Below are 21,357 nucleotides of genomic sequence, written 5' to 3' on the forward strand. Positions count from 1 at the left end.
ATCACCAGACTACGAAGACGCTTCCTCTGCCCTTTCTCTTGTATGTGTCCCTCCCCTCCTGAGCCTGAGCACAAAACGACAGTGCGCTCAGCACGCACCACAAGCAAGATAAAGCCACCCACGAGCCACCCCCTAAAAACACACGCGCACAAGTAGAGGAAAGGGCAGAAGAGCGACGGAGAAGAAAGAGGAAGAGGGGAGAAACAAGGCAAGCATCACTTAACGACAGTATGAGCGCGAACACGACAAGAGCGTGGAAGAAATGGGGAATGCTGAATGTTAGAGAGAGGGCACGTGTCGTCGAGAAGAGACGGTCACAAGCAACATTCACGACTCTTCTCTCAAATCCGGTGCGAAGAGGAAAGAGGTTCGTGTATGGGCTATACTAGACAACAACGCGGATGCACAGCGCTTTCCGATCTGCGTACGTATACGCCCCTGCCGATGTTTGTATTCGTGAGCCTTACGTGTCGGTATTCGCTACTGCTACTTGTGACTGCAGCTGATTGATGTTGCTGCATTCGAGGACTCGCAGTCGCGGTACACACTCGAAGGAATTCAGCAGCACGACAAGGCGATTAATGCTGGGAAGGGGGGGTGGCGAAGAAGAAGAGGTAACGTGGGTGGAGGGGGCAGTGTGAAGGGGCCTCGGGCGATAGTGAGGAAGAGAGAACGTGGAGAAGCGGGAAGGCGAAAAGAATGCAGTGAAACGCAAAAGCGAGAAGGTGCGTCACTCAAGAAGACAAACGGTATCGAGATGCATTACGTCATGCCGTAACTGTGCTCACTTGCTGTCGAGCAGCACGAGAGTGGAAAAATATGCGCGGAGAGAGGAAGTGAATTCGCAATGAAGAGACAGGGAAGCGCTCATACCCTGTCTCTCAACTGCAGCTTATGCACCACGGATGCCTCCTTTGACAATTCCAGAGTGCCCTGCAGAGGCCCCTGAATGCAAGAACAACAAGTACACAGCGCGTCTATCACCAGCGAGGCAACAGTAAATGCGTTATGTGGGGAGATGCACGTAGAGAAAAAGAACGCCGAGGGCGTTGGCTTTGTTTGTAAGAGTACGTCGCTCGAGAAACTTTGGTGGCTCTTGGTCTGTGAGGGTTGCTCGGCGGATAACGTCGGTCTCTTCCGGCCCATTGGAATGGCAAAAGAAAAAAACAGAGAGTGACGCAAGACGCGTATTACACATTAGCAATCAGGAGAGAGGAGGGAAGCAAGAAACGAAGGGACAAGGGGCTACAATTTATCCGTGAGCGATGGTTAGCGCGCGCAACATCGATACCTACAAGAGAGGAAACATCACAAGCAAGAGAAGCAAAACGAGAACAGCCGGGGCCACAGCAGGAGTAGGCATGGAAAGCAAACGCAAAAGGGCACGAGCGCAAAGCGTTAAAGAGGCACTAGTCAATGAGCGGAGTGCAAGGTGAGCTCGCACACCCAAAGAATAGCGTTCGTACACATGGCAACCCATCAAGCATCGCTGAACTAGAGTAGGAACAGGGGTTGAGCCAAAGAAGCGTAGAGTGTGGCAGCTCTTGGAACCAGAGCAGTCGCTGCTATTGAGTAATCGCCCTCTCAGCGTATACATCTGCCTCCGTACCTCGCGAGAGGCCCCTCCTCCCCAAATCCTGCATCTCACCCCCGTCTCGACATTTGGTCTAACACACTTCCGCCTCTGCCCCTCTCCTTGACTCGGTCATTGTCTGCATCCCTCCCCCCCCCCCCTTGCTGAGCCGGTTGTCAACACCTACAAGTCTCCTCCGCCTAGATGCATTAAGTTCAGATCCCACACACACACGCACACACACCGCGTATACGCAGCCACAGGGGTTTGCACCGGCACAAATACTTTCCGCGTCTCAGCACGAGAGCGCCTAAACAAAGCAAAGAAGCAGCGGACCGAAAAAATCCACACGTTGGCACGTGCCCGCCAAGACTCCCCCCTCATCATTTCTCTGCTCCTGCACTCCGCGACGGGAGATCCAACTCACCTCGAGGGGAGCCCACAAGTAGACCTCTAATCGTTACGAGTGTCAAAATAGGCCCGCACCGCAGGCGTACTGCATCGGTCGCTTGCCAGGGTGGGCCACGTGAGGAAACGTAGTGTACTGAGGCTGCATTGAGCCGCCCGTGAAGCGAATGAAGGCGCCCTTGTTGCCCATCTGATCGCAGTAGTTTGGAGCACTGAATACAGTAATGCACTTGCCGTTGTGGCTTACCTCGTAGCCCTCCTCTTTCACCTCGTGCGAACGAACGACGAGCGTCAAATTGTTGTTCTTCAGGAAGGTCTCTGTGACATCGGGGCCGAAAGAAGGACAGTCAACGCCTCGCTTGCTTGGTGTTCGACCCAACATTGGCTGCGGGTCCGCCCAAAGACTCTCACAAAGGAGGCCGCTCTCGGGGATTTCGCGGAACCGATTTGGCTTCTGCAGGTCAGCGATGGTGACGTCGTCGCGTGAGTAGAGACCACCGTGGACAACGAACACCTGATGATTGATGATGTGCCCCGTCGGGAGGGCGTTGAAGACCTCTGAGAACAAATCAAACACCTCGGACGAGTACTTGGCCCGCACCTCTCCCTCAAAGCCGTACACGCGGTTCATCGACAGTCCCTCGTGGTTGCCGCGGGAGAGGAAGACGTGCTCTGGGTACAGCAGCTTGTACGCAAACAAGGTGAGCACATTCTCGACCGAGTACGATCCGCGATCAACAAAGTCGCCGTTAAAGAGGTAGCGGTTTGTTGGCGACGGATTGCCATTCAGTTTGAAGATGTTGAGCAGGTCGTAGAACTGGCCATGCGTGTCACCGCAGACGGTGATGTCCTCGCCGTCTGGCACCGTGACAGTCACAAAATTAGGGTACGACTTAAACAGCTTCAACACCTCCAGCAGTATAAAGACGACGTCACGGCGATCGATCTTTCTCTCAACGCGGAAGTGCTCCTGCATCGCCTCGACGAACTGCGCCGTGATGGTGTCGTTCTCGATGCGCGGGCCACTGTACGATGCGGCGATGACACCGAGCTTGATTGTCTTAGATACCGCCTCGCCGTCCTTGGACTTGATAGCGTTCTCGAAGCGAATGCGCTTGAGCTCCTTTTCACAGAGGTCATACTTCCGTTGCGCATCCTTCTCGCTCGGCACAAGCTTGAGAACGGCAGCGAATTCTCTCTGCGCATCCTTGAACTTTCCGAGCAGCAGGTGGGCAGACGCCTTGCGGTAGTGCGCCTTGACAAAACCAGGGTCGATCTCGATCGCCTCCTGTGCGTCCGCAAGCGCCGCCCCTGGAAGTTCCAGTTTCAAGTAGGCAAATGCGCGGTTGCACAGAAGCGTCGGCGTCTTGTGCGCCTCGATGGCCAGCGAGTACGAGTCTACCGCGTGCTGAAACTTCTTTTCTTGGAAATACACGTTGCCTTCCTGCTTCAGGCGGTCAGACGCTTCCATTGTGGCTTGAATAGGACAGAAGGGAACACCAGGCTATGGTTCGACTGTATCCGCGAAGCGGCACTAGTGGGATTCTACTAGAATATGTATGCCTGCGCAGTGTGTCGATAAGCAAAGAGAGCGAGCGAGGGAGAAAAAGAGGATGAGCCAGCAGCGAAAGGAGGACGACGCGGAAGCCACCGCATCAGCGGGCGACGGAGAATCCATACAAAGTCATCACCATGAAAACCGTCACGGACTGGGGTCGCTTGTCCGGCTCCAAATGAAGGGATAGAGCATGAGGAGGAAACGGAAGGACCGACTAGGTGTAGCCGCTCACTCGAGAGAGTACACGCAGTGGTACTCTGAGAGATCGCAGCACTCCCTGCGCAGAATAAAACAATGGTCACACTCCGCACGGTATCGGTGGAGGTTGTTCACGGCAAGACAGCAAGCAGATTTGACAGAAAAAGGTGAGGTACGAAGCAGGAGAATGAAGCACTGCGCCAGACAGGCATTCCTCAATCATACAAACAGGCTTGGAATAAAGCAACGGCTTCGGAAGAGGTCGGCTGAGGCAGGTGTCCACGAAAAGAGGTCCTTCACTGCGCTTCGCCACCTCCAGATGCCCGCTGGTCAACCAGATAGATGGCCACGCGGATAGTAGGGAAGGGGGGAAGGGCTGAGGTCGGTAGAAGGGGATGCGAGTACCACGCAAGACGATCCCGCAGAGCTTTTACTCGCTGGTGTGGGCCTCATTCACTGCAAGTATGAGAGACAGATTCTCCAATCATGCACGAATGTGCAGTATCGCACTACACAGTGCTGCCGTAGTTGGCCAAGAAGCCAGTCTCTGTCGTCGTGGCTGCTACGCTTTCCACAGAGTGCATGGAGGCATCCTGCAGAGGCGGGGACATGTCCGATAGGTCGTCCACGTAGAAGCGGTCAAGCTCGCCCTTGTCGAAGAGTTCCATCGACTTCTGCATAACGCGGAAGAAACGGTCGGGGAAGTGGTCTGTGAGCATTGTCGGCGACGCCAGCATCATCTGCACCTCCTCGAAGTCACGTACGACGGGGATGTACACCTCCTCGTTGTAACGCCGGCAGCCTGGTACGCACCAGGTGTTGGTGCACACTTCGACGACCTTCACATAGTGGATCATGCGACTACAGTTGTACAGCTTCGGTGTCTCACATGGCGGGCTATACAGTGTGTTCTGCAAGGATTCACGGAACAACAGGCTCTCGGCTGAACGCCTCTCCTGCAAGTTATCCAAGAAGGAGGGGTGGAAAGACTTCGCAATTTCAGTGGTGCGCAGGACATTCATAAAAATGAGGTTTTTGTTGATGTCCGACGCGGCCAGGACGTCGAAAATGGCCTCGCAGAAGGACTCGAAGGTGTGCTGGGCCAGACGGGGGATCATGTCGTAGCCCATACACGCAGCCGCGACAAAGTCCTTCTGATACTCCATCAGCGCCTTCGAAACGATGCCACCAGGAGGGGCGTACGCGAGGCAGCGCAGGCGGTTGCGTAGCCCCATATAATCAGACCAAAGAACCGCTGACAGTATGAGAGCCACCCCGGCACCGAGCGAGTGTCCCAGTAGTACTACTTTGTTGCCGACAAAGCGGCCACTCAGGAGCTGCCGTAGAATACCGTGCTCGCGGAGGTTCTCGAGCACGTAGTAGGCGCACCGCACCATTCCACCGTGCGCATAGTACTCGCTGATAGGCACATCATGCGGCGTGTCGCACAGCGTCACTGTCACAGGCAGCGCAGCGAAGTCCGTGACACAGTCTTCAATCGACATACTGCCACGGATTGCGATTATGATAACGTCGCTGGTGCGGTCGTAGGCGACATAATGCACCGGCTTGAAGACCCTGTTGTCCCAGTTCGTAAGCAACAGATCCTCCTCGGGGATACGAGCCTCGTGCAGAAGCGCAGTCACATCGCACCAGCACCCCTGACCAACGTGCTGACCAGGTTGGTGCCGGCAGCACATGCACGGGTTAAAGCAGCAGAGTCGGGCAAGGCCCGTGCCCAAGTGCTGGAACTCGAAGAGGAGACATCCGTAGGTCGCAATGAAGAACGGACTGTACTGCTGCAGCTCATGCGCCCAGGCGCGTTGTTCAGGTGTGAGGCGCGGCTCCGGTCTGGCTTGACTCGATATGCGCTCATGGTACCCATGCGGGTTGGGTCCGTAGCTGACCATGCGAGAGAGTAATGCACGAGAACAGGTCTGATAGCCGTGCAAGAGGAGGGTGCCTGCCGCAATGTCGCTCGGTACGATGTCGTATCCGCGAAATGCAAAGGCGAACACTTGCGCGAGGTCTGCGTGGGCGTTCTCCATGTGTCTGCGCTTGTTGAAGCGGCAGCAGCAAATGTGGAAGCGCCTCCACCACACTTGGGCATAGTCACTGCTGCTGCGATGCGCGTGCCCTCCATTGGGGTCAAATGCGACGATAAAGAAGGCGACATAGAGCGCAAAGAGAATCAGGTCAATTAGGATGGCGCCCCGCAGCACATGGCGCGTCGACGCCTGGGTGCAGTACTGGGTCTCAGTGCCAAAGATGGCGTATCTGGCGCCTAGGCAAGCAAGCACAAAGATTAAGGTGATGCAGGCGGTATCAATATACAACAACAAAGGCACGGCTTTCCGCTTGGAGACCTCAAAGACGCCACCCTGCAGACTAACGGCTGCAGTACACACAAACAGTACCGCACTGACAACGTTCATACAGAGAAGTCCAATCATGGTACGCCCCCACGAGACGCTGGCGAGGTCGCAGTCGTCGAGGTAGTTAAATCTAGTGGTGTTCACCCGGGATGCGATAAGGGCGCCGCTGCCAAAGAAGAGTATGACTTGCACGGCGCTTGAGAACACAAAGTCATCGGAGCCGACCCACCACGCCCGCCCAAACCACACCAACGACGGCATTGTTCACCTTGAGTTAACGGTCTCTCAGCAAGTACTCAGAGACGTAGAAGAGGAAGAGGAAAAAAGAGGCACACGGTGAGGAAGCCGTAAGCAAGATGGTGAACGAGAAGAGGCGGTGCTACGGCACGGCCAACTTCAACCTCCTCTGTGGCGAGATGAAGCTAAAGCAGCAAAAGGGAGAGTGCAGGGGAAAAGCAGAGCAATGCAAAATGAGAAGTCAGATATAAGCGCACAACTATTTCAGGAAAGGGGTGCGGGAGCGCCGGAGGCCGCGCACGCCTTGGAGATGTAAGCAGTCCGCCGTTTGTGAGGCGCCTGGTGTGAGACAGGCAGAGAGCAGCAGCCAGATCCAAGGCCATTTCCCCACGGTAGCACATGCGGCTCTCGTGCGGGCAGCTGAGCGTCGCAGACTAGCAGTGCATCCAATGCGATGCTTTTCCTCGCAGTGTAGACGAACTCGCTCGCTGCGGGCAGCTTCCCTCTGACGCGAGAAGGGTGAAGAGGATTGCTGATGCGGTGTGTACGTCTCTTCTTTAGGGTCTTTGCTGTGGTGCTCACTGAGCGTGCAGGAAAAGGCGCAGTAGCGAAAACACAAGAAAAAGGCTTAAGGAGAAAATCAGATGGAAAAAAGGGGGTCGATGGGCAGCGGGCAAGAGGGGGGGGGGGGCGGCGCGCGAAGGAAGCGAGAGCAGCTGACACAGAAAACCGCGAAGCAGGTGAGGAAGACGAGAACAGCAAGAGAGGGTAGAGAAGACACAGAGTGAAGCTGGTGCACCTCACTTATAAAAGTGAGAACACACAGCGATGAAGAAGGTAGCCCCAGGAGAAGCACGCACTCGTGCGCAGGCACTTGCACGCGTCCCGAGATCGCTCTTGGATGTGGCATCCTGCACTAGACGCGTTTCCATCTTCTCGCCACTCAGTCGCCCTTCCTCTCTTGGCGGTCTCTTCTTTATATCAACAAGAACGGTGAACCTTTTCGCGCCTGTATCGTGTGCCCCCTCGCTCGTCTCCCGAAATTGCAGTGGTTTCGCTCTTTTCTCTTCCTCGTGCTCGCTTGCCCGCCCCGTTTCGGTGCGCAATTTCCGCAGAAAAAAATAGTGGCCGATGCCTTTGCCCCAGTCACAACTTACTCTGTTATCTACGGTGTTTCGAACGTTCTGCCCTCCTCCTCCACCTTCCCTCCCACGACGACACTCACATGCGCACGCTCACATAAGCATCGCCACGTATATGTGGCTATGGGGTAGAAGAGAAGGGGAGAGATTGAGAGTGCAGCAGGCGTACATGAGATGAAAGGAGACGGAGGGGAAGAAGACAAGGGGGAAAGTCATGGCGTGTGCTTTGTGGACTGTTACAGAGCAACACACCACCTACTCTGCTTCTTTACCGAGCCCTTTCCTTTCTTGTGTGTGAGCAGCGACCACCTCCTCGTCTTGCTCTCCTTGCCTTCACAGCCCTACGTGATTTGTTCATCTTTGCTCTCCGACGGCTGATACACCGCTCTGCGCGCGTACGCCTTCACAACCACGACAGAGTTGGGGATGGTGAAACGTATGACGGAAGGGGGAAAGGAGGAAAGCGAAAAATAAGAAAATTCACCTGCGTGCATGCACGCGTATGCGTATCGACGTCCGCAGGCGATGCGTAGAGTGTCTTCACCGCTAATGACAGCAACAAAGGAAAGTCGATGTCGGGAACACTGAAGGAGAGGGGGGGATTGGTGAAAGAGAGCGCGACGACCCAGTGAACAGCACTAAAAGGGCACAGAAAAGGGGAGAGGCCAGAACGAAAACAAAAAAAGCGGTCACTGCCTCTTCTCCCAGGAAGAGAAAGAGGGGCACACACACATGCGGGCATACAAGACATGCACATACGCGTAGAGAGGAAGAAGCGAGAGAAAGTGAAAAAGGAGAACGAAGGGGAAATGGAGAACACAGCAACGCACGCGAACGGAGGAAGGGGAGAAGACACGCACAAAACCCAAGACGAGTCACAATGCGCATAAGTACACACGCATACAGAGAGAGAGAGAGAGAGAGACAAGAGGACATTGAGAAGAAAGCCACGGCAAAGTGATGCTAAACAGCACAGTAAAACAAAAAAGGAGCGGCCAGTAAGCAAAAACAGCGTAAGGGAAGAAACACGATGTGCAGGGAAAGGAAGTGCAAGAGAGAGAGAGAGAGAGAGGGGGGAGCATATACCCTGTCTGATGTGAGAAAGAGAAGTAAGAAACGCACACTCACACGGAGGGCAGAAGCGAGGAAAGAAGTCCAAAAAAATATATAGGCGAATGAAAGGCTGAAAAAAAAAAACAACAGACAGACACACATTGCAGTAATGGTCCAATGTGTGGTGTGGGTGATGCCTGCCCTCGAGACACTCGAGAAAGAAAGAGCGGAAAGGGCAGCATGTATTCGAAAGGGCAGAAAGGAAAACTGAAAGCGCAAGTGTCGGAGTGAGTGAAACACTGAAAACAAGGAAAACAAAAGGCAAGAATAGCGACTGAAGAGCAAAAAAGTGAAGCGGAAGATGGCACACACACACACACGTAGGCAAAGGCCTTTGGCTACGACCTTTCATCGTAAACTCTATATCAGAGGAAGACGACACGAGGGTTCTACTGTTCTCCCTGGGCCCTCCCTCCACAGAAAGGTTCGTGGTGTCACACGTCCTCTGCTACACCCGCACTAAAGAAAGAGAAGAAGAGGCGAGAGGTGGGAGAAGGGAAAGGCAGGTCGCGTGGCCGTCAAAGAAGATGCGTTGATCCCGAGTGCCCCCCCCCTACACACACACACATACACATGAAAGTGTCAGCACACGCGTAGATGCATGAAGATGCATATTGGGGAAGGTGAGGAAGCGGACGGAGCCGTCAGAGAGAGGCGGATGCTTGTTGAGAGGTGGCTCGCCTCTTCCTCAACCTCGCATTCCTACCTCCCCCCTTTTCCAACACAGGTTAACCCCCTTGTCACTTCTTGGCTGCTCTGGCTCCTGCCTTGCTGTCCCTGCGACACACACCTCCACAAAAGATGAAAGTGACGCGCAAAATGGCCAAGTAGTGGCGTAAAAGGAAGAAATTACGCCAGAGAACGAGAGTAGCGAGGGGGAAGAAAGCAGGAAATAAGTTAGACCACGGCACATGGGTGAAAGAGCAGAGAGTGCTGACCACGTGAAAGTAAGAGAGAGCGACCGGTATACGGCGATGGAAAAGAAGAGAGTGCGAGGTTGGCCCTTGACTGCTTCACGCAACAGCCACTCATCACTCTCGGTGTTTCGTCCTTCTCCGTCACCGACTCCTGCTGCGGTCATTCCACACGTACAACCTCCGACTGAGCGTGCGATGCAAGCGTTCGAGGCGGTCGGTAGGAGGACAGTGTGTTGTGCAGCAATACAGGGAGAATAAAATAAACCTTTCAAGGTAGACAAGAGCGACGAGACAAGCAAAAGAAAGACGGTGTCGCAGAAAAAAAAAATAGGAGGAAAACTCCAAACCAAATCAGCCAACACAAAAAAAAAAACAAAGGGAGATCAAAGGAGAGAACGAAATACGCACGCAACCTCCATACGCACACACACACACACGCACACATACACATACACAGGATGAGAAAGAGTCCCAAGTCAGGCAAAATTCGCAAGGGAAAAAGCAACACGAAGTCATGAAGAGTATGACGGGAAGGGGTACAGAAGGCTCAGGGATCGAGCTAGGGAGGTTGCTCGTTTTCTCTCTCTGAGAATCGGTCTCACGTCAAATGCCCTTTTCCCCATTTCTTTGAGAGACCTGAACTCCCGCGTAACCTCCACGTGTAGGTACAGTCAACTCTTTCTCTGCGATTCTGTTGGACCGTGGCTCCATCGTGGCGCATAATGTACTTCCATTCGCGTACGATTCTTCTCCGGCCATTGTCCTAGCCCCGCTTGTTAGTAAAGCCCTCCGCAAAATGACGATTTGCCAACTGGTAGCCGCAGCGTATTAATATTACGGGAACGGGAGAGGGGATAGAAGTTGAACCAGCCAATAGGCACACAGGGGGGCGCGTGTATGTGTATCGGTGAGCATACACATACACATACACATACGCAGGTGTGCTTCTGAAGGCGTGGGTGCGCACGGGTATGGGTGATTTAGGGGGGGGGAGAGAGTCAAAACACAGTCACGTGATGGGCTCTGCGTCCTTCGTTGCGTCAAGGCGCGCCATCGCATGCATAAGCACATGCATAAAGAGAACAGAGCACACAAAACGAACGGGGGAGGCAACGGTAACGATGAAAGGAAAGAGAACCACGAGACACCTGATATAAAGGCAAAAAAAAGGGACAGAAGGTACGCTGGTCAAGCATGCAGACTACACAGTGAAGCCCCCCCGCTCACCCGGCACCCGTCATAAGCGCTTCTGTTCACCCACCCGAGAGTGAGCGTGACTGGGCGGGCAAGTGGGAAGACCAAAACAAAAAAGGTGCAGAAAGTACATCGATACCCGGGACGAGGCATCGCCCACGCAAACACATGAGGGGAGAACGCACGAGGAAACCCTTATTCGTGAATGCTGGATGAGAAGACAAGCGTAGCACAAAACAACAGCAAAGTACTACAGAGCAAATTCAAAAAAAAGCAGAAACTAAGAGGAGGCATCCCTTCCCTCCCTGCACCCTCCGCAACACTGCCCATCTCATAATGATCAGCGTTTTCTACGTATAGCAGCTGTGCACCGCGTACAGTATGTCTCCTCGGGACGGCCTCTTCAACAGAAAACCGAAACCAAGGTGAACTCTGAAATATTGCTCTCTCCTCGCTGCATATTCATTTCGTGCGTAGATTGTCTACCACGCAGTTGCGGAGAAGTAAAAACAAAAGTAAAACTGGTAAAATGGCTTAGGATAGGGAGGCCTTAGTGGCACCTGCACTCGGAAAGTCACGTAAAAGACGAGTAACACACGCAAAAGGACAACAGCGCTACGCCACAGCGTTGATCTCGGTAAAGTTGTCCACGGTGGTTCCTCTTTTACACTTCCTTCCCGGCCGCTGCCGTGCCGCATGCATAGCATGTGGCCCTACAACGCATTCTTCCTCTTCGACCCTTCGTGCGTAATCACCGCTCCGTCTCTCCCCCACGCACGCTAACATCGGTGATCAGGTGGACTGCCAGAATGAGGCGTCGATAAAACATACAAAAACATCCATGAACAAACAGCCGTGTACCGATTTTCTTGGAGTTCAAGCGCACGATAAACAACATAAAAGAAGCCTCATCGGGCACTGCTCAGCCCTCAGCTGCTCAGAACAATCTGAGTGTAAACAAGATAAAAAAAACGATCGAAACAGCTACGCATGGGCAGGGTGCCAGACACTGACAGAGCACGAAGATGAAACGCCCATCATATATTTAACTCTCACCTTCGCTCTACATGCCGCAACCACGGAATACAGAGACAAGCAGACTGAAAGAGAAACGAACGACAGAAAGTGCACCAGTAATAAAGTATAGGACAAAAAAAATACGCGCCCACGCAACGAACAAGAGAAACATCGCAGAAGGCTGCCCTTCACGAATTCATAGAAACAAAAGAGGTAACAATGATGGAAAGGGACAGAAATGCACGAGGAGAAGCTCAACTACAGCTGAAGCATCCAACGCACAAAAACTAACAACTAACGAAGAAACAAAAAGGCCAGGTGCCGAATTCACCATACGACATTTTTTCTTTCGTTTGCGATCTCCAAAGCCTCCATCACCCCCTCTCTCGTACAACAAAGGCTCAACGCTCCACTCCACCCCCGGCCTGTCACATGGGCCATCGCAGGGTGCGACGCAGCCGTGGGCACACGCGTCACAGCAGTGCGCCCACTCAGTCAGCTGGGCACGGCCCCGGCCTCAAGCCACGACCACCCGCCCTGCAGGCCGCCCCCCAGCCGCCCCCGTCATGCTGGTCGCCACCTCGTGCATCCCCCTCTCTCGGGAGTGGGAGGAGGGGGGGAGGCGCCCCACACCAGCAGACAGCGAGGGGCCGGGTGCGATGCCCTCGAGTCACTCTCGCACAATGCCCACCATGTGGGTGGCGCAAGCGTGCTCACTGTCACAGGTCGCTCCGACGCCACGCCATCCATGGCCTCACCCGCCGGCACCAGCAGCGACGCACCGCTCTGGCCTCCTCCCTACATCGCAGGCACTTGGCACCATCACCACCAGAGGCAACTCGGCATTGGCAGTGGTAGGGGGGCTGCCTGGCTCCCCCCACCACCACAGAGAGTGTGGTAGCGGAGGCGGAGAGACCACGCACTGAGGTGTCCCTCACCAGCGGTGAAAAGGAACGAAAAAGCGGGCGAGGAAAAGAGATAAGGGGGAGCGAAAAGGTTGAGAGAAGGGAAGTAGAGGAAGATGGACGGAAATGGGCATGGAAGGGGTCAAAAGACAGCGAGTGAGGGAGCAGATGGGCAACGAGAACGAAGAAAGAAAACAAAACAAAAATAGAGAAAGAGACAGGGAGAAACGAGAAGGGGCAGTCGCTCGTCAGCGAGAGTTGGTGGGTCTGTGAGGGAGGGGATGGGAAAGAAAGTGCACAAAGTACAGCCACGTACGCTTTGCTGGCTGCTAGGAAGTAACTTTATGGGGTCTCTTTTCGTACAGTACAGCTACGCTCTTCATTTTAGTGTTCCTCTTCATACTGGGTGTGTGTGTGTGTGGGTGGGTGCAGCCCCTTCTTACCACTGAGTGCTTAGCGCTTGCGGGTAGAGAGTGGCAGTACGCTGCTTAGGGAAGATGCACTGAGAGAGAGAAAATCGCTCTGTGACTCACATGAGTGGCACACAAAAACAAAAGAGGCATGAGTGAGGAGGTGAGGAAGAGAAGGCTAATACGAGTTAAAGGGGCCAATCTTGAAGAGGAGAGGGTGGTGAAGAAGGACGACTACGAGGGTTGAAACACAACAGAGAGGAGACAATTCGCAGATGATGGGACACGAAACCGTACAGCAAAGCGAAGAAAGAGGGAAAGCAGCGCAGTGAAGAGGGCTGTGCAGGAAGTTTCGACACCAACCAGAAAAATCTAGCAAATAATAAAAAAAGGTGCGAGAGGAGGTGCGTCGATGGCGCAGGAGGTAACAATGGGCACAAGAGGAGGTGGGAAGGACTGCAAATACGTTGAACAGGAACCGAAACTGGAGAGAGGAGTATCCGATAAACATGGGTACGGTGAGCGCACACGACCCAGACAGCCGAAGAGCCGTGAACGGTACTACGTATGAAGCGAGAAGGCCTGAAACATGCACAGATGTCAAAACAACTCTCTGCGGCCCTCCCCCCGCTAATCTCTCACAGACTGCAGTCATGTTTAGAAGGTCCATCTACCGTTTTCGCTGTTGAGTATCCCTACGTCTGCTTACATCTTCGCCGCGTCCCCGCTGGCCTTCACACACACGCACACACACGTACACCACGCCTGTGTACTTTACTCCGACGAACCACACAGCCACAGTCACTCGACGCTTTTTCTTGTATGTGCTTGCTCTGCGCAGGAGCGACACGCAGCCCAACACTCAAGCGTGCTTCAGCTTTCCCAGTCTTTATTGCGCCATTACCCTTTTCAATAGAAAAGACTGACATCTGAGAGAAAGGTAAAACGATAGCGCAAATGGGGGGACAAAGGGGTCCGTAGAAAAGGGAACATGGCGACGAGGAATGTCGGAGATGAGCGCCAATCTGCAGATCGAAAAGTACAGCAAGAGGCGACATGGGCTCGTCATACCTGCAGTGGCTGTCACCCGGTGATCCGAGAACTATCTCCGATTCCACCTCCTTCCTCAAAATATATATATATATATATACATACTCATACACACACATACATATACATACATACTCATACATATACATACATATACATACATACATATATACACATGTATTTATAGATAGACAGAGATGTATGTATATGCAAGACATCTCTAACGAACCAACAAGCGACGACCATAGGCATATAAAACATAGATGAGGTAAAACGTAGCGAAAGCACAAAACAAAAGAAATGAGTAGGGTGGAAACAGAGAGAAGGAGAGTCGCCATCTTGGGTGGGGGTGAAAGCACATATATAGATATATACAAGCGCAGTTAAAGAAGAATTCCTAATACACAAGAGTGCCTCGCTCCCTCCCTCTACAACGCTCAAATAAACATCGACACATCGGTTGACTGGGCCGTGCACAGGTGAGCAACGACCGAGCACAACCTCAGCAGGGCTCTTCTTGGATCGTGGGAATGACACTCATAAGCACCCAGGTGCCAAGGGGACCGTAGGAAGCGAACGGGTTTGCAGAAGGTGCAAAGAGAAGGCCAACAGATGGCACTTACGCAAACAAACGAATGAACTAGAGAGAGTGGCGCCGCACATAATACAGGAAATTCGGGGATTTGCGAGTGTGCGGGAGTGCTGGCGGAAAGTGCTTATGTCCAGGAGTCCGTGCACACAAGTATGCCCACATGGGCTGACCTACCTTGAGCCACAGCAATCATTTTTGTCCTCTCACGCCTCAACGTACCTTTGTGCACCAGAGTATGTCTGCTGAACAGGAAAAATACAGAAGAGAGAAATGAAACAGAAAGAGGTGCGGAGATCAAGTGTCATGTGTGTTGTGGCAGTTTCACAGAGCGCCCGGGTTGCCTTAACTAGGGACAACAAATGCAACAACAAATCGAGCAAAGGCATAGTCTAAGCCTCAGAGCTGGATTTTGCCTTGCCTACTCTTCGACCATCTCTTTCCACTTCCCCACCGGCCCCCCTGATGTTCGCCATCACTCCCTTACGGGAAGAGAACGCGCATGCTGAAGCAAACAAAGCCAGCGAGTACGTGGGTAAGAAAAAGCAGGAGTAGGAAAAAAAAGAGGGGGGGGCAACGCATATGCACTCGCTATACATAGACCTTCTCACCCAGCATCGAGTACGGGTTATGACAGAAGCGCAAGCTGTAGCCCATATCGCTGCTGCTGCGCGGCAATGACGCGTTCGACGAATCGCCACCGATAGGCCAAGGCCCCACCGATGAGTACACACGCGTGTGCGCCACTGCCGCCTCGTCCCACTGAGAGCCACCGCAGGAGCGACTTGGTGTGTTCGCCACGGAGTCCTCTGAGGAGGACATGAGCTGCGGCACCTGTGATAGACAGAACGATTCCACGGATGTCTTGCCCGGCCCACACATCATGTCCGGAATACTGAGAGGAGCAACCGCCATGCGAGAGGTGCGACTACTGGCTGCCTTTGGGCTGGTCGTGGCAAATTCAGTTACATCCCCACCGGAACATACACTGTCCATACGGTGTCTCTTGGACTTCACAGCGTCGTTAATCAGCTTGCACATCAGTGGGATGCCGCGGCACTGGTGAAAGGCGCAGGTGTTGTGCACTGCACGCAGCGCGGCCTCCGCAGCGCCTTGCTCGGCAAAGGTGATGAAGACAATGCGGCGGCGCTCCGTTGCGTCGATGAACGGCGCAGTGTCGTTGTGAATCGTCACCTTCCGGACGGAGCCGTAGGAGTTCACAAGATCGACAAGATCCTCCTCCGTAACCTCCAGCGGCACGTTGCGCAGGAACAGCTTGTTCATCCTCAGCCGCTCCTGCCCAGCTGGCGTGCCGTCGTGCTGCTGCTTCGCCCACTGCACAGACACAGTCTTGCCGAGCAGCGGCATCCCGTGGGCGTCACGCAGCGCACGCAGCGCCTCCTCGTGCTTCTCGTAGCGCACAAATGCCGTGCCGAGGCTCTGGCCACTGTAGATGTCGCGCATCACCATCGATGAGGTGATATTGCCGAAGGCGGAGAAGATCGCGCGCAGACGGTCGTCGTCCACCTCGCGCGACAGGTAGCGCACGAAGAGATTCGTGCTGCTTGGGGTGTAGAACTGCATCTGCGTAGGGCAGCGGGCTGAGGCCACAATAACGACGGGGGCGTTCTGCATGGTGGGCGGTCGGGCTTTGGGAATGAAGGGGTGGCGGGAGTGAAAGAAGTGAGGAAAGTCAAAGCAAAAGAATCAGGAACGGATGAAACAAACACCAGAAAAAGAATAAGAAGAATACGAATCAATCAGGAAAAGCAGACGCGGAGATCTCGGCAATAGGAAATAGACGTACAAGGGAACTGTGAGCAGTTACTCGAAATCACTGACGAGTAGCTCTGAAAGGAGTCCGTGACACACAAAGGACGCAGAGAAGCGCTGGAGTGCGTGCAAAGAAATAAACGGTGGTGCACTGAGAGATAGGAAAGACGGAAACGAAAAGGAGAAAAAAATGCCTCAGCAAACGGCAAACCAAAGGAAAACGAAGAGGCACTGGAGAAGAAGTCTGCAAAGGATGAGTGAAGAATGAGAGAGAAGAAGGCTGCAGAAGTCGCACTCGACCACGACGGACGCAATAAGAAAAAAAGTTCCCAACTGGCGAACCGGCGCAAAGAAGAGGAGCAAAAGGGTGGGGGGAAAACGCAACGAGAAGTCGAAAACAGAGGAGGATGCAAAGACAGTAGCCGAAAGAAAAATGTGAGAAACAAAGGGAGGGAGGGAGTTAGAGAAGAACGAATGCAAGAGCAGACAAACAGCCCTACAAAAAAAAACTTCAGCGAAACGCAGCGGGACGCACGACAGAGGGAGAGAGGTAACACCTGTCAACTCACTCAAGAAAACAAATAACAGGATAGAAAGTAGGAAACAAAATTGGTGTTAGGCTGGGCGGTTATGCACATGCAGTAGACAGAAAAGAAAAACAGGAAGATGTGCACGACGCGGAGACAACCAGAGACGAACGAATGAATGAGCGAATGCTGCTGTCTGGGTGTGTCTGTGTGTGATACCACGGAAACGCAAGGGCTAAAAAAGGGGGGGAGAAAGCGGAGAATGAAAATATCGTCAACGAAGCAGAGAACACAAAACACTAGCAGCCGTCTTTGAATAAAAGAGGGGGGTGGGAGGAATGAAGAGAGACAGGCAATACCTGTTTGCCTTCCTTTTTTAGTTGTCGCTTTCCGGGATTTATGTTTGTTTTCGCTGTTTGGTATTTGTGGGTTTGCCTCCGTACTGAAGGAAGGAGGGGGGAGAGCACCAAAACTCTGTGCAACGCAAGGCGAATGACTTCGGGGGGTACTTTGAAAAAGAGCCAACCAACCAAACACCAAAGAGAGGGCGACGAGAGTCCAAACAAACAAACAAAAAAAAGAAGGGCAAAAAAAAAAAAACGGATCTGAACAGCACGAAAAAGACGGACAAAAAGACGGAAAATAGTCGAAGTGGGAGGGAGAGAAGAGCCGAGGAAAAAAATAAGACTGAACGAACGAAAAAAAAAAAAACAGAAAGGGCGGAGACAAAACAAATGATGGTCAACAAATCAACGGGATGTACGTCGGGAAAGCGGCGAAGGAAACCAATAACAACAACAACAAACAAAGAGAAAAAAAAAAACAGAAGAAAAGAGGGGGAAGGGGGGTTTGAAATCAGGAAAAAAAAAACTGACACAAAAAAGACGCTATTCGGCAAAACAGAGAGGAGGGAAGGAGCAAGAAGAAAAACACGCCTGCACACGTAAAGCTTGTTACTGGAGAAGTTGTGTGAAAGAGAGAAAACAGAAGCAATCGATCCTCAGTTCGATGTCTTTCACTGTTCGTCTTCTCTGTGGAGAGGAGGAGGTGGGGGTGAAGCGCTTTTTGCTCCTTCTCAGTGCTTGAGGAATTTGTCTCCGTCTCCTTGTGAATACGTCTTGTCTGTGTTATTTTCTTCTCTCCAACTTTCTATGGATTTACATGCTCCTTTACGCTCCGAGATGCGCACACACGTACGTTTGTTTTTTTCTGTTACTCCCTGTGGCACTTTCTCCTTCTCTACGCCTCTTTACTTGTTTGGTTCCACTTTGAATTCGTTTTCTCCTTTTTGTTCAGCTGACGTTGCCTCGTCTGCTCTCACTGTCGCTCGGGATGTAACCGTAGCTGCAAATTCGGTGCTGTGTTGCGTCTGTGCGAGTGTAGAAGGTGCGGATTCGCACACAGCAGAGCAACGACAGGTGGATAAAGCGATTGAGGGACCTTTTCGCTTCACTGAGACACGACGAGACACAACGAAGTGGCAGAGTCGGTAAGGAGCAGGGCAGGGGGAGGCAGGAGAAGAGAATGAGCAAAAGGGAAGTGGAACGTTACCGTACTCGCTAACACCGACGCGAAAGAGGGGAAAGAAGAGCGCCGCGGGAGGGAGACGAAGAAAAAAAAGAAGAGAAAAGGCAAGAATGGGTGAAAGAGTAAGAGGAGATCGGCGCTCTGTGCAGGTAATATTTGTTTGGGGGAAGGCGGTAGCGTCTGGGAGCTAGGGGTGGTGGTGGTGTGGCAGTGCAAGGGTGATTGCGCCACACGCACAGAAGCGCAGAGTGAACGAGATGAGAAAGTGAAAGAGTGAACAGTACGAGAGAGAGAAGGCCGAGGTAGAGATTGCCGACTGTGCGCATGTGCAACTAAAGAGCGGCCCGACCGCAGCTGCAGCGCAGAGAGGGATGAAGAGTTGGTGCCACACATTGATCATTGATGTGGTCTTCGCTTGGTCCCCACGTCATCCACTAGGTGACCTACGAAAACAAAAGTTTCTCTGTGGTGCAGCCAAGACGCGCCATGAAATCCATGTACGCGTACGCCCGCCATGTGGATGTAGACCCTCGACATGCCACAGGTGGCGTGAACAATGCTTTGGCACGAGCCTGTATCCTTGCAAAGTACGTTCTGCATGGGGCCTGTTAGCCTCTTATGCTCATAGTCTTGCGTCATGTGATGGAGGGCCCGTGGAGTTCAAAGGAAGACGAGAAAGAGAGGGGTCGTGGGGTCGCGCACACATGTCCTCGAAAACGCACTTCAGGGAAGCTGGCGCACACCCTGGGCCAGATGCTCTACACAGAAGAGATCACATCTCCCTCGAACCGCTGCTGCCGCAACTCTCTCTCCTTTGGGGGAGTGGGCTGAGACAGGAGGAGTAGGAGGGAAGTAAGGGACCTGATTTTCGTGTTGCCGGTAAAACGCCACACGTGTCCATCTTCCCCCACACTGTTGTCTACGTGCAATCATCTACGATAGTGGAAGCAGATATGCGGAGACAGGAGATGGGAGAAGACTGTGGCCATGTCAGGAGGGGTCGTGTTGAGGAGACCAGGGGCACTTCTACACGAAAGAAGACCAAAAGGTAGCCACACTGTGGAAGAAAGACACCCCGGAAACACCTACAACCGTGGACAAGCGGACACAGAGCCGCAGCGCTGTGTGTGGCAGTGCGCCGAGCACAGAGGTCCCAAGCAGTGAATGCTCGCTCAGGGCGACTGCGCTGGGAAGAAGAGGGAACGTGAAGCGAGAAAAGGAAAGAAAAAAGATAAAATAGAGTAGACTGGGAAGAAAAAAAAAGAGAGAATGAAAAGACGACGACAACAACGCGGTACTCGTGCACATCGAGGCACAGTGCTCTCGACATCAACGGCATTCAAAAAACAAACCCGCATGGCCTTCTCGAACAACGCCACACCCGCGTCCTCAAGCTAGACGCGCAGGCATGAGAGAGGGAAACTCCGTGGACGGGCGGGCAAAAACAACCAAGTGCAAAGGTGGGAAAAAGGGTAGGGGAAGGAGACCGCTTAGTCCAGCGTAAAGTGGCAGGGAGGCGAAGAGGCAAGAAACAGAGAAAAAAAAGAAAGAGAGCAACACCGTTACGTACGGACGTCACGACTATGGCGAAAGAGCCCCACACAGGGATGCGTCCTTTGCTCCCGTGGACCCCAAACAAACAAAATAAAAAGAGAACAAGGAGAAAAGAGAAGAGATTCTTTTCAATTCAACACGTTATTCCACCCACAAACAAGTCAACAAACAGGGGCGTACCACCACAGCCCACATACACCACTCTTGCACTGCGACTAAGCCAGGGGGCCGAGCCGGCCAAGGGCGTTTGGCGACATTCAGTCCCACTAAAATCCCACTGCAGAGAGCGCGAGCGAGTGCCCAGCACTGGGCTCAACATCACCGCAACGACGCAAAAGTGGAGCAAACAACGGACACACGTGCGTGTTTGCTGGATCGTCGGCACGATTCGTAGTGCGCTGATGTAGTTGGGGTCATGGCCGCACGCCTCTTCCGCACCGCGCCAGCCCGGGCCTGTCCACTGAGACCAAGAGCCTGCAACCGTGCCCGATGGCAGGCTACAGACTCTTGGCTTCCCCACAACGGGGAGGGGCGTGCTAGACACCCTGATATCATGCACTGGGGTGGCCGGCATCATCAGCGGAGAAGGGAAAACAGAAGCGAAAGAGGAAAATCAAGACAGCGCAGATAAGCATGCAGTCATCCGCGCAGATAAACACAGAGAACCACTCATACAGAGAGAGTCTAGTGAGACCAATGCATGCACGCACTCCTTCATGTATACACCAAGAGACTTGCATGAGCGAGAAGCCAAAATAAGAAGAAGAGATGTCGATACCAAGAGTCGAATGAAAAGAGGAGGGAGGCAAGAGGAAACGAAAAGGCCCTGTTCGTTGAGAGCTCCATTCGATTCTGGTTGTTATTGCGCCCTCTGTCTCTATCGTTTATGGGCCACTTTGCATCACGTTGGCTCTGGTCTGAAGAGAAGAGGGCGAGAGAGAGCGCGAAGAAGAACACAAAAATAGAATAAAACCAAGCAAGCGGCGAACACGTGATAACAGAGAGCCGAGCCAGAAAGAGAAAGCGGGAGTCTGAAGATGCCGAAGATGGACGAGGCAACACGCAGCAGGAAAACTAGAGAACCTGAAAGACATTCCACAAAAAAAAAGAGCACCAAAGAGGGGATGTGCATATAGGAGCGGATTAGAAGAGAAAGAAAATTTCTTTCGAACTCTTTGAATGAAGCCAAGAAAAGGAAAAAGGTAAAGGCACATTTGCGTTAAATCACTTCTAACTTGTATTCGAGGATGTGTGAGGGGAGGGGGGGGCTACTTTGCCGATGTGCATCCA

The 21,357-nt window shown here is 52.9% G+C and overlaps 3 protein-coding genes across 3 annotated transcripts, besides 2 other annotated features; all 3 read right to left on the minus strand.

Moving 5' to 3' along the window:
• Nucleotides 1-2,042: 2,042 nt before the first annotated feature.
• LPMP_180150 (serine/threonine protein phosphatase type 5, putative) lies at nucleotides 2,043-3,452 on the minus strand (the record flags this gene model as incomplete). The annotated part of the gene is made up of 1 exon (XM_010699547.1): nucleotides 2,043-3,452. One exon carries the CDS (start codon nucleotides 3,450-3,452, stop codon nucleotides 2,043-2,045), a length of 1,410 nt encoding a protein of 469 aa, XP_010697849.1.
• Nucleotides 3,453-4,246: 794 nt separating this feature from the next.
• On the minus strand, nucleotides 4,247-6,373 carry LPMP_180160 (lipase, putative; the record flags this gene model as incomplete). The annotated part of the gene is made up of 1 exon (XM_010699548.1): nucleotides 4,247-6,373. One exon carries the CDS (start codon nucleotides 6,371-6,373, stop codon nucleotides 4,247-4,249), a length of 2,127 nt encoding a protein of 708 aa, XP_010697850.1.
• Nucleotides 6,374-12,110: 5,737 nt separating this feature from the next.
• Nucleotides 12,111-12,672: a repeat region.
• Nucleotides 12,673-15,277: 2,605 nt separating this feature from the next.
• Nucleotides 15,278-16,321, minus strand: LPMP_180170 (hypothetical protein; the record flags this gene model as incomplete). Its single annotated transcript, XM_010699549.1, has 1 exon — nucleotides 15,278-16,321. One exon carries the CDS (start codon nucleotides 16,319-16,321, stop codon nucleotides 15,278-15,280), a length of 1,044 nt encoding a protein of 347 aa, XP_010697851.1.
• Nucleotides 16,322-20,250: 3,929 nt separating this feature from the next.
• Nucleotides 20,251-20,647: a repeat region.
• Between the last annotated feature and the right edge of the window lie 710 nt (nucleotides 20,648-21,357).

Source organism: Leishmania panamensis (genome assembly GCF_000755165.1).
Source record: "Leishmania panamensis strain MHOM/PA/94/PSC-1 chromosome 18 sequence".
Lineage (NCBI taxonomy): Eukaryota > Euglenozoa > Kinetoplastea > Trypanosomatida > Trypanosomatidae > Leishmania > Leishmania panamensis.